The sequence below is a fragment of the Lipophrys pholis genome (genome assembly GCF_963383615.2).
Source record: "Lipophrys pholis genome assembly, chromosome: 15".
Classification (NCBI taxonomy): Eukaryota; Metazoa; Chordata; class Actinopteri; order Blenniiformes; family Blenniidae; genus Lipophrys; species Lipophrys pholis.
The window spans coordinates 28,249,215-28,262,351 of record NC_137642.1 but is presented as its reverse complement, the minus strand read 5'-3'; the positions used below and the strand labels follow the sequence as shown (position 1 = coordinate 28,262,351).

The window sequence follows — 13,137 nt, the reverse complement described above, 5'->3', positions numbered from 1 at the left end:
TGGTGTCATGACTGCCAGCCCATAATAACAACCCAACTTGGTACTTTTATTTTGACAGTGTGTGTGTGTGTGCGTGCGTGCGTGTGTGCTTTCAGTACAAAAATGAACAACAGCACCAACTAGTGGACCGACATGCTCGCGACATCGTTTTCAGCGTTCCTGTCGTTTCCGTGGAAACGGACATTGTTGTCAGAACGTTGCCGTTTCAATGCGAAACTTTTCTGAAATGAAAATGCAAAAATGATGCGTTTACACACACACACACACACACACACACACACACACACACACACACACACACACACACACACACACACACACACACACACACACACAGAGCCCTATTGTCCCGATCCTGCTGTTGAGGTCACACGAGGACGTGTGGTTGGTGGAGAGCCGGCGCCCAGTAATCTGAGTGAGGATTGACGGAAGCAGGACGCTCCAGCGGTCGTTCTGCTCCAGAACAAGGTCAACCGGCCGCCAGGACGCCGCCCACCGGGGAGCAGTGGAGGGGCTCCTCTGGATCAGGAAGGATCTTCTGATGGTACCAGAGGTCACTGAAGTCGTGTTCTCAGGTTCTATCCTGCAGTAGAGCTCACTGGTAGAGCATTTCACTGCAGATCCAGAGGTCTCTGGTTCAAATCCAGATGCCCCCTATGTAGAGTGGTGTTTTGAGATTTCCAAGTACTTTATCTTTGAATGCAGTTTAAGCTTCTTCTTCCAGAATCCTAAAATCAACCTGAGGATCCGGTTCTAGTTCTTGATGTTCGTCTCTAATAAAAACTTCCTGGAGGAAGTTCCTCTTCACACTCAGACTAACTGGTATTTCCAGCATTTTATTTTGGCGGGACATCATCGGTTTGTTGACGTCTCAGAACCTCCTGAAGGTTCCCGAGGCTTCGTGTCACAAGATCCCGTTTGTCCTCTGGATCTCTGCACATCTGGATTCTCTGAGGAAAAAGCTTCAGTTTCACTCCATCCAGACTTTCTCCAGGATTCAAGGCTCTTTCCTTGACAAAGTCTGGAGCTTTTTCAAATGTTGATGTTCTGGCTGGAGCTGCCGCCATCTTGGATATCCCACAATCCCTTGGGGCAGGTTTCCCAAGACGGCGTCAGTCAGGAACCATCAACAGTTTGATGGTTTGTCTGGAAACTTCTGGACTTTATTGTGAAGGATTGAGGAACCTGCAGGTTGGAATGAGAGGTTCTGGTTCTGGTTTGGTTGGTCCTCTGGACAGAGGAGTTTGAGGGGGTCTGCATCAAATTGCTCATAATGACCAGAAAATGAAAATTTCCCACGGTTTTGACCGATTCTTCTGCGCCCCCTGGTGTTGTGGAGGTGAACTACTTCATGTTAACGCGACGCAGACGCAACGTGCTGCTCCGGTTTATTAATATTCAAAGTCTCAGTTTTCATGAGCGGTCAGCGGAGCCCCGCAGGTGAAAGGTCACCACTGCAGGTCCCTGACCACAACTCTTGACCCCTCTGCCCCCGCTGAGGGGCTTAAAGGCAGGATGCTACTTTTAACTCTGAAGTCTTTGAAATCAACACATCCATCTGAATCATGTTCACACATCGAGATTATTTCATATCATTTACTTCCTTGGATTAATAATCCAGTAGTTCTGAGCCCTCTGACTAATCTGGGTGGGATTAAATCTGTAATGTGTGTTTTATCCTTCAGTTGAGATGAAGTAAGACGAACACACTGTGTCCTGCGGGTCGGCTGCAGCCGGTCACTTCTGTCGGACCAGGATCAATAATAAAACATATCGGACCTCCGGTCGATCGATCAACACGGACTTTGGTTTGTTTCAGAGGAAAGTTCAGGCTGGGTCCTTTTCTCTATCCTAGTCAAATACTGACCCCTGGTGGCCACACACAGAACCACGACTAGTGTGTGTGTGTGTGTGTGTGTGTGTGTGTGTGTGTGTGTGTGTGTGTGTGTGTGTGTGTGTGTGTGTGTGTGTGTGTGTGTGTGTGTGTGTGTGTGTGTGTGTGTGTGTGTGTGTGAATGATTCATAAAGACTGAACCTGTTCACCTGATGATAAAAGTCTGACAACTGGAAGTAATCCGATTACTGCCAGTAATCAGATTATCATTAGTGATGAAATCTGAAAGGTGATTCAGTCCATCATCGGATCTCTCTCAGAGTACTCACGTGGTGACTTAACCTTCCTGCTCTCCATCACAAGTTAGCATTAGCATTAGCATTAGCAGCGAAACTCATTAACGCGTCATCGCTCAGATTCTGTTCATCCAAACATAAGCGACATAAAAGAAGAACAATTAATCCAATTACTAGATTACCAGTCACCATCAGATTGTAGGTGTGCGACTCTTCAAAGTAGAACTTGTTTGGTCCATAAATCTTTTTCTCCTTTTCTTTTTCTGACCACTGGACCGGGACCGATTATTAGCACTGACAGATGTTCTCCAGCAGAGGGAGGCAGAGAGCTGTGGATGTGGACGAGGTCGTTCATTGAGGTTCCTGAATTTTTCTTTATTTTTCTTTTTTTAAATCTTCAGAGAGGTTGTTTTTTTGTTTTGTGTATTTATTAACATCTATTCATTTTAATAGTTGTAAGTTGAACATTTCTATCAAGTACTTCACATAATAATCCCACAGGGATTCAGGTACTTCCAAGTCCATACTGGGTACAGATGTTTCTGTTCACAATCCTAGAACCTTGGTTGTGTTTCTCCATGTTCCTCCTCCTGCATCTTACAGTCTGCTGCTGTGAAGGGAAGCGTCTCTATGTACAGCCTGCAGCTTGGGTCTCATCTACTATGGGGAGGCTCCACAAGCAGCCATTCTCTGAGACCAAACATCAGATCGTAGGTAGAACCGTAGGTAGAGTCGTAGGTAGAGTCGTAGGTAGAGTCGTAGGTAGAGTCGTAGGTAGAGTCGTAGGTAGAACCGTAGGTAGAGTCGTAGGTAGAGTCGTAGGTAGAACCGTAGGTAGAACCGTAGGTAGAGTCGTAGGTAGAGTCGTAGGTAGAGTCGTAGGTAGAGTCGTAGGTAGAACCGTAGGTAGAGTCGTAGGTAGAGTCGTAGGTAGAACCGTAGGTAGAGTCGTAGGTAGAGTCATAGGTAGAGTCGTAGGTAGAGTCTCTCTGCCGACTCTCTTGACTGGCCGGTGGCCTCCGTTTGGCAGTGTGGAGTGCCTCAGGGAAGGAGAGCTTGCTGGGTTCCTTCTCACTTTATTCACCAGGTTCCTTCATGTGTCTCTGCCAGCGGCCTCTCTTCACTCCATCGCCGCCTCGGAGGAACACTTCTTCTCCTGTGTCATTTCTTTTCTTCAAAACCCTTGAAATGATTCGCCGTCGTCCGACGGTTTGACGGATTGAAAGTAGATTTATGAAAAGATGATTTAAGAGGTTTTGTTTTTTTCTTGTGAACATTTTGGGCCCACGAGGACGAAGAGGGGATCTGGAACTACAAACATAGAGAGAAAAGATTTCCTGTCAAATGTGTGTGTGTGTGTGTGTGTGTGTGTGTGTGTGTGTGCGTGCGTGCGTGCGTGCGTGCGTGCGTGCGTGCGTGCGTGCGTGCGTGCGTGCGTGCGTGCGTGCGTGCGTGCGTGTGTGTGTGTGTAAAGACGATGGAGAGAAGCGGAGGAATAAAAGTGGAGGAGGAGAGCTGGCAGTGAGTCTCCTCAGGCAGACCGCCAGCGTCCAGTATGGGGGGTCTTAGAGCGCCGGTCTATGGAGGACGTGACCCGGTGTGTGTGTGTGTGTGTGTGTGTGTGTGTGTGTGTGTGTGTGTGTGTGTGTGTGTGTGTGTGTGTGTGTGTGTGTGTGTCTGTGTGGACACCTTGAGGACACTCAGGCCAGTGTGAAGTGTGATGATGATGTGAGAGACAATCTGATCCATTTGGCTCGCATTACATCTTTTGTGTTCAGGCAGTGGTGTGTTCAGGCGGTGGTGTGTTCAGATGGTGGTGAGTTCAGATGGTGGTGAGTTCAGATGGTGGTGAGTTCAGATGGTGGTGTGTTCAGATGGTGGTGTGTTCAGGCGGTGGTGTGTTCAGATGGTGGTGTGTTCAGGCGGTGGTGAGTTCAGATGGTGGTGTGTTCAGATGGTGGTGTGTTCAGGTGTATTCAGGCGTTGCAGATGATGGTGTGTTCAGGCAGTGGAGTGTTCAGGCAGTGGTGTGTTCAGGCAGTGGTGTGTTAGCTCACTGCTATTTGCTAATGCTAAGTACCTGGAGGATGGAGAGACAGCAGCTGCTCTGTACTCACACACACACACACACACACACACACACACACACACACACACACACACACACACACACACACACACACACACACACACACACACACACACACACACTCCATCTTTTGGGTGGTTGGCATGGTAACCGCTGAGCAGTGTCCGGACTCTTCCCTGTTTCCTGTCCTTGGGAATCCGTTCCAGCTCGTCTGCAGCTCAGCGACTCTTAAAGCTGCAGTAACCATCACTGTGTCCAAAGAGGAGACACCTTAACACACAATGAGCCGTCCCACTGTTGATGTGGACATTTCTAAATGACAAAAACAAACTATCCTGATTGTGTTAAAGACACCATGAAGTGTTCACTTCTTAATCCCGACATGTGACTGTCCTGTAGTTTTAAGATGTTCTAATTCACCACCAGGAGTTTAAAAGAACACCACTCACCACAAATACAACTTGTCCCACTGTTGTCACAGAAACCTTCAGTCAACACAAGTGTCCAATTATATAAGGAACACCTGAACACACCACAAACGACTTTGGGCAAAGCCCCGCCCCCAATTGCAAACCAACCAATAGCATTCAACTACAAGCTGCCCGGAAGTCTGTCAAACATTTTCAGCAGAAGAGAATCTTTGGAGCTGGTCACACTTCGGATTGTTTTTCTCTCTGAGACATTTAAGACATTTAAGAAACATAAGTGGTCAAATGACGGTCCTGGACCACGTTCAACAACAACAACAACAACAACAACAACAACAACAACAACAACAACAACAACAACCACAGGGTTTACTTTATCCTCTTTCCAAAACCCAACAAAACCTGGACAAACGTCTCCTGAGGATGAAGCTGAGTGGCAGAAAGACACAAAGTCAACTAGCAACTAGCAACAAGGAACAAGGAACAAGGACGTCTCCATTTGTTCCGAGGTAAGACGATGTTCTAATCTTAGAAGTAACGCCTCGCAGCGGTGAGCTTCATAAAAGATAGCCGCCTTGCTTTATGTTAGCCTCTGTTAGCCACTGCTACAATTAGCCACTGTTAGCCTCTGTTAGCCACTGCTACAGTTAGCCTCTGTTAGCCTCTGTTAGCCACTGCGACAATTAGCCACTGCTACAGTTAGCCTCTGTTAGCCACTGTCTATCTCTTGTGTTGTAGTTGTTACGCTGACAGCCGCAGTGTGAACGTCCTCTCAGAACGTCCTCTCAGAACGTCCTCTCAGAACGTGCTCTCAGAACGTCCTCTCAGAACGTCCTCTCAGAACGTCCTCTCAGAATGTCCTCTCAGAATGTCCTCTCAGAATGTCCTCTCAGAATGTCCTCTCAGAACGTCCTCTCAGAACGTGCTCTCAGAACGTCCTCTCAGAACGTCCTCTCAGAACGTCCTCTCAGAATGTCCTCTCAGAATGTCCTCTCAGAACGTCCTCTCAGAACGTCCTCTCAGAACGTGCTCTCAGAACGTCCTCTCAGAACGTCCTCTCAGAACGTCCTCTCAGCTGTGACGGCTTGTCTCAGTTAGCCGCAGTAACTCAGGGGGCGGGGCTTAGTCAAAGAGCAATCTCAACACTTGAACTCATCATAAACTGAGTGAACGTTGATACAGGAACCTGAACACCTGAGGTTCCAGGGACTAATGGAGATTTGTTTTAAAGGTCAAAATGACAGAAATGTGTTGAATTACTTCGACCAAACAAAGGAAGAATATCGGCTTTTTCAAACCCTTTATTGTAAATTCCAAAATATTTATTACCACCGTGTTTTAAAAATTGTTACAGGGTCAAACACAAAAACAGTTTTTACAAAAGTTACTGAGAAAGTTCATCAAAAGACGTTAGTTTACATCAAAAAACCCTAAAATGAGTTGATCTAGAGTCTCGACTGATTGTTTCTCATCTTCACTTCATCTGATAGTCAGATCATCTCTACTGATTCCTACAGAACAAAACATTAAACGTCTGGCGGCTACAGAAACACTGAACTCCTGGTCCATCCTGGTCCATCCTGGTCCATCCTGGACCGTCCTGGACCGTCCTGGTCCATCCTGGACACATTTACCATGAATTACAGCTCCGATTTAACGCTCGGTGGGATTTTAGGGTGCGTCCTAACAGTCCCTCCTATGTCCTAACAGTCCCTCCTATCTCAGTCCCTCCTATGTCCTAACAGTCCCTCCTATGTCCTAACAGTCCCTCCTATTTCCTAACAGTCCCTCCTATCTCAGTCCCTCCTATGTCCTAACAGTCCCTCCTATCTCCTAACAGTCCCTCCTATGTCCTAACAGTCCCTCCTATCACAGTCCCTCCTATGTCCTAACAGTCCCTCCTATCTCCTTTCCTATCCACTTCTCCTTCACCCAGAAGTGTTTAAGTGGCGGCCATGATAAGGAGCGTTGGAATTCTCCTAAGGAATGGAGGCTCGTTGCTTCCTTTAGAACCACCTTTTGCTTAGGAACCACTGATGCTTCCTTTAGCCTAGGAAGCACTGATGCTTCCTTTAGAACCTCCTTTAGCCTAGGAACCACTGATGGTTCCTTTACCAAAGGAACCCGCTCATCGGAGCGTTCAGGGAAACTCAGGATGACTGAAAAAGGAGCAGATCATGTAAGTTACCAAAGCAATAATCTGCCTAGAACCACTTGAAATCATCTAGAACCCAGATCCCAACCAGGAATGTTCTGGATGTTGTAGAACCGACACAGTAAAGTCCAGTTTTAGTGCAGCCTGTTCTCACTCTGATTGGTTCTTTAGTCACCTGCCAGCCATTTCCCTTTAGTTCCAAACCTTGAGATGTTTGAGATGATATCAGAGGTTAGAACCTCAGGGGAACGTGAGAGGAACCACCTTTATACTGTTTTATCATATTTCTACTTGTTTTACCACGACAGACGTCACTGACCTTCACCACCGTCCATTATTATTATTACGCCACCTAGTGGAAGGTTGGTCTGATTGTCACAACGTGTTTGTCTTTCCTTAACCCTGTTAATATAATCCACAGGGATAAGGAAAAGTGGATAGGAAAGGAGATAGGAGGGACTGTGAGGAGATAGGAGGGACTGTGAGGAGATAGGAGGGACTATGAGGGACTATGAGGAGATAGGAGGGACTATGAGGAAGCACCCTTAGATTGCCCGGTTGTTGCAACATTACAGCTGAAGGTTTTCACCAGATTGCACGAGGCTGCGACTCTTAATAAAAATAAAAAATAAAAAAAAGGTTATTTCTTGCTGGTCGTTGTCGGATTGTGAATTCTCGCCGCCGCGTTTCTGCTCAACCCTCGAAGAAGCTGACGAAGAAGGAGCAGACGGAGTGCCAGCCCTCGCTGCAGTAGCTCTGCACCGGCTCCATGTCGTTCACCAGCCCCTCCTCGTCCTCAAAGCCAGTCCTGTCCTCCAGCTTCTTCTTCTCCTCCTCCTCATCCTCCTCCTTCTTCTTTCTCTTCTCCACCTTCCCGGCTCCTCCTCCTCCTCCTCCCCCCCCTGCCTTCTTCCTGCCCCCCCGCCGCTCCTCCTCGCCGCTGCGCTGGGCCAGCTTCATGTGGGCCTCAGCGGGCGCCTTCTTGCAGGTCTTGGCCTTCAGGACTTTCTCTCCGTCGCAGGCGTGCTGCCTCTTCTTCAGCTTCCCCACCAGCTGCTTCCAGTACTGGCTGGACTTCACCCCGTAGGCCTGGCACAGGTCGGGTTTACCTGCGTACCGGCACCAGTACCTGAGGAAGGAGCAGAAACAGGCACCGAGTCAGGACACCTCTGAGGACAGGAGACTGTCGGTTACTCCTTGACAACACAACAACAACGTTCTGCAAACGATGCCCGTTTACACGGCGGAGACACGAACGACCAGACGACCAAATGTGGATTGTTAATGTGGAAGTGACTATAAAACTAGAACAGGCCCGGGGTGGAGCGCAGACCTTCACCATGGTTATTTGATCCACCACTCCTTCCATCGTTCGTCATGGTCGATTGAATTGCTTCATGTTGTTGCATTGTTAAAGTTAAATGATGATGTTCTGTTGGTTCCTATTCTTTTGTGTTACTTGAACACACCGTCAGAGAGTTGGCCTGTGATTGGCTGAGAGTGGAGAAGGGGGTGGGGAGCAGACTTATGGCAGCGTGTGCCCTGAGTGACGGCTCATAGTGGAGCCCACAACGGAGTAAACATCTTCCTTCCCCAGGAGCATTCGTCCCGTTGGACGATGACAAATCATCCCTGAATCCTTCATGTTGTTCACGTTAAGAGTTTTACCGAAAAGTTGGTCAAATAGAAACAAACCCATCAATAAGTTAGAGCTACACTCGGTAGAACCGAGTTAGCATCGCAAGCATGATAGCCGTTAGCTAACTAGGTCGGTCAGGTAGCGCCATCACTTCAGAAGCGCTTCGCCGTTAACGTCCCAAGATGTAATGGATGGTCCTTGGATGATGACAAAATGGCGTCATGGATATTTTTCTCCCGTGTCGACAGGAATAGAACCTTTCAACTCAACTTCTTAACCCGGTGGAACTGATTGAAACTGAATATAATTATCGGGGATAAAATGAAAAAGCAGACGAAAGCCGTTCCACGGAGTAACAAGGAGCAAAAGTACCAAAAGAAGACGACCCGACCAAAGCTAACTGGTGAAAATGGCGTCGGCGTGGTGAGCGGACCCTCGAATGCTGCCTCCTCTCGTCGCCTGCTAGTGGCTGAGGTTTGGCTCAGAGCAGGCGACACCTCAAATCAGAACTGAACAAAGAACCGGCGCAGGTCCGTCTTGGTTTATGACGCGACATGATAGCCTACATGAGCAAGCTAGCTAACGACATTAACCGAAAAGTAAGAGTGTCCACGGACGAGATGGAAGAGGTCGTCAAACATTTGGGAGGGATGAAGGAGAACATGGCGGGGAGCGAGGGGAGGGATGATGGAGAACATGGTGGGGAGCGAGGGGAGGGATGAAGGAGTGACGGACGCTCCCGTCCAACTGCTGAACAGTCAAAAGCCACTTCAGGTGAACAATGAAGGATTTGGAGGGACGCTCCTGTAACATGCGAGTGTTCGCTGGCTGTGAGCGCCGCTCCGTGACGCCGCTCCGTGACGCCGCTCCGTGACGCCGCTCCGTGACACCCTAAATTCTGCCAAAGTTTAGCGTTTTCAGTTGAAGCCGCCGCCGTGCGAACCGGCGCCGTGCGAACCACCGCCGAGGCGCTTCAGGCCGCATCACTCTCCAAAATGACTCATCGTGGTTCAGTAATGACAATCGGGAACATCGTCAAGCATGCGAGTCAGAAGTAATCAGCGCGGCTCTCTGGCGGTCAATTGAACGTCCTGATCACTTTACGCGCTGCACTCGTATGATTACATTTGTATGCAGATGGATTCAAATCACCACTTGCGTACTTTGTCCTACATGAGGTCCGTGAGGAAGTGAAAAGAAAAGATATTCTTCTTTGATAATGATCCAGATCTTTATAAACCACTGACGGTTAGAGAACACTGATGGTTCCGCATGTCAGGCAGCAAACGGTCCTTAGAGGCGATGTGGTCAGAATCACTGGGAGGTGATCCAGGGAAGGTGAGGCTCGGGTTTCGTTCCTCAAACAGAAGAGATTTCTGACAGTTTATTTTCTGACTGCCTTTCCTGGATGTTGAACTGGTTTTAAAACTGGGTTCACGCAGGTTCAGTGTTTCCATTATTAGAAGTATTATCATTGTCAGGTTCTCTACGATTGTAACCGGCTTCTTATCCGCTGGGCCTCTGTGGTGGTCAGAACCCAGCAGAACCTGCAGACAGGCTGCAGGTTCTGATGGAAGCTGTCGGAACCCACAGAGCTGCAACATGCTGACCTCCCTCCACCACCAGGGGTCGCCAACTGTGGCTAATGAGCATTAGAGCTCCACCACAGAGCAGTGGAGAAGTGGTCTCCTTGGATGGAGCAGGTTTTCTTTAAGATCTTGTATTTTAGAAGAAGGGAAGATGGCGGTGCAGACGGATGACCCCTGATCCCTGACTGTGGAGCTGAGCAACGTCGGGGCAAACGTTTAGGAATGTGGGTGGAGTCAAACATTGGCAGCATTTACGGTTTCGGGGAGTGAAACAAGAGACTAATTTAACTTATTTAGGCCCCGGCAGACGCCCATTAGAACCCATTAGAACCCACAAGAACAAGAAGAGAAGTCGGGCCGTGACGTCAGCCAGCTGTCGGGGGAAAAAAAAGGCTTTTTTTGCAGGAGACTTTATACTCCTGAAGAAGCTGTCGAACTTGTAGGCCACGCCCCCCTTAGAGCAGGCCACGCCCCCTCACAGCAGCCACACATCTGTGAAGCAGCGTTTTAACTTTTCAACTGCAGTTTATTAAAATGTTTTGAGACACATTTCTCTGAACTGTGTCCGAGCCGCCATGTTGCTCTGGTTTTAACTGCAGGAGCTGAGTGATGCGTTCAGGTGCATCACGTAACTCCGCCCGCCGACATGTTGGCGAGCTGCGGGGCTCATACAGTAGCAACGTTACATGCTAAACATGATTAAAATATGACTGATAGTTATTAGCGAGCTGAAACATGAGCAGCACATGGCAGAGCAGAAGTTTCGGCAGAGCAGCACCGACTTACTTCGGCCCGGATGGTTGGAACAGCAGAACCAAAATTCTTCTGCCAGACGGAGCTGACCTCATTTTGTTGGGCAGTGCCGAACGTTCTTCTTGTTCTTATGGAGGATGAATCTGCCTTAACGCCACACGCTGCCCAAGCACGTCTCCCACAAACCCAACCCACGTCAACGTTGACTCCGCCCACATTGGGGCGCGTTGAGCTCATCAGCCAGGCTCTTCTCACAATGTTGTGCTGGAAGTCATTGGTCCGACTGCCACTGGCATGGGAGAGGCAGCTTCTGGCCTTGTTACAGCTCACACTCACTTTGAGACGGTTCACTGGTGGCTTTTCTAACTTTGTGATGATCGACGCAAAACAGGAGACGAGATTTAGTTGGTTGGTGGTTAAAGGAATAAATCCTAAACTTGAGAACTGATTTTGACAAAATATTAGCAGGTATTGGTCCAAAACTGTAATTCTTTTCAGATGTATGTTGTCATTGTATTGCATGGAGCGGCCGAGGAGCAACCGAGGAGCAACCGAGGCGCTGCCTGGTTGCTGCCTGGCTGCTGCCTGGTTGCTCCCTGGTTGCTGCCTGGCTGCTGCCTGGTTGCTGCCTGGCTGCTGCCTGGTTGCTGCCTGGCTGCTGCCTGGTTGCTGCCTGGCTGCTGCCTGGTTGCTGCCTGGTTGCTGCCTGGTTGCTTCCTGGTTGCTGCCTGGCTGCTGCCTGGTTGCTGCCTGGTTGCTGCCTGGTTGCTTCCTGGTTGCTGCCTGGCTGCTGCCTGGCTGCTGCCTGGTTGCTGCCTGGTTGCTTCCTGGTTGCTGCCTGGCTGCTGCCTGGTTGCTGCCTGGCTGCTGCCTGGCTGCTGCCTGGCTGCTGCCTGGTTGCTGCATGGCTGCTGCCTGGCTGCTGCCTGGCTGCTGCCTGGCTGCTGCCTGGTTGCTGCATGGCTGCTGCCTGGCTGCTGCCTGGTTGCTCCCTGGTTGCTGCCTGGTTGCTGCCTGGCTGCTGCCTGGCTGCTGCCTGGCTGCAGCCTGGTTGCTGCCTGGCTGCTGCCTGGTTGCTGCCTGGCTGCTCCCTGGTTGCTGCCTGGCTGCTGCCTGGTTGCTGCCCCCCGGTTGCTTTAGTGTACGGAGGCGTACTCACCTCTGCAGGCCTCCTTGTGTTTCGGTGCTGCAGTTCACCAGCAGGCTCACCAGACCCTCGCCAGACGTCTGCCAGGTGCAGCGGTGGCCCTCTTTGGTGGTCAGCTCCCCGGAGCCGGGCACAGAGCGGTTCCTGGGCCTCCTGGATGTGGGCGAGGGCGACGGGGGCAGCTGGCGGGGCTTCTCGGGTTTCTCCTGGCCCGGCTGGCGTTTGGCCTCGGCGGTGAGGATGGGGAGGCAGAGGAGGAGGAGGAAGAGGACGCGGTGTGGCGGGACAGTCATGGTGGCTGAGGAGGGAGACGGAACAAACAAGGAAATCTGAGCTTTAACTTACAAAGTCGACTTTTGAGCAGGAAGACGACGTTGGTCGCGTCACCAGCAGTTCACCGCCGGGAAAAGAGTTCCTCTCTTTTATTTGTTGGATGTTTAATCTTTTATACATGGAGAGTCAAACATAAGGCCTACGGGCCAAAACCGGCCCGCAAGAGCCTCCAATTCGGCCGAACCACCAAGAAAAAGGAAAGAGAAAATACTGATTTTGTTTTGGGTTTTTTTTTTTTAACAACTTTGTTCGGCGTTTTGGACTCGACGCCTCAGAGAGCAGAGCTGAGCTCCACGGTGGCTAGCCAGCTAGCCTGGAAGCTACGCTGTCAGGGGCAGAACTCCCACAATGCAACAGCTGCAGGAGACGTCTTCTGGACATTTGACTGGATTTTGCACCAGCAGGTTTCAGTAAAATTGTCTTCATGTTGGGATTGTAGACATTTTCGGAAAACATGAACATTTTCATCCGTGTACTGTCAGAAAAACTTCCGTGTTGTTTTGGCTCTAGTTCAGCACCTCAAGATGAAACTGGGCCGCGGGTCTTTTACACGGTCTTCATCTGGAAGCTAAAGTCCATCCGGACAGGAAGCCTTCAGTCGGGATTCAAACAGCAGTGGGATGCAGGAGAGCTTTCCACTGCACACCTTCCTCCTGCTACAGGCACATACAGTACTTCACAAAGTAGTTGTAGTATTGTGAAATTATTAAAGACGGTTCTTGACTACAGTTACTTCTTAAAGTGTAGTGGTCTTATTTCACTACTTACTGCGAATGCAAACTAACTAGTTGATTGATTCAAAACAGTTAAATATCTGTGAGAGGAAGATGCTCTATAATCTGGATGTTAGAGGAGGAAGATGCTCTATAATCTG

At 49.4% G+C, this 13,137-nt stretch overlaps 1 protein-coding gene across 1 annotated transcript; it reads right to left on the bottom strand.

Annotated features, from left to right (window-relative positions):
- Positions 1-5,932: 5,932 nt before the first annotated feature.
- On the bottom strand, positions 5,933-12,223 carry fgfbp3 (fibroblast growth factor binding protein 3; the record flags this gene model as incomplete). The annotated part of the gene is made up of 3 exons (XM_080481080.1): positions 5,933-6,405; positions 6,506-7,931; positions 11,943-12,223. The coding sequence occupies 2 exons, from the start codon at positions 12,221-12,223 to the stop codon at positions 7,496-7,498; spliced, it is 717 nt and encodes a 238-aa protein (XP_080337206.1). The 3' UTR covers positions 5,933-6,405; positions 6,506-7,495.
- Positions 12,224-13,137: the final 914 nt, after the last annotated feature.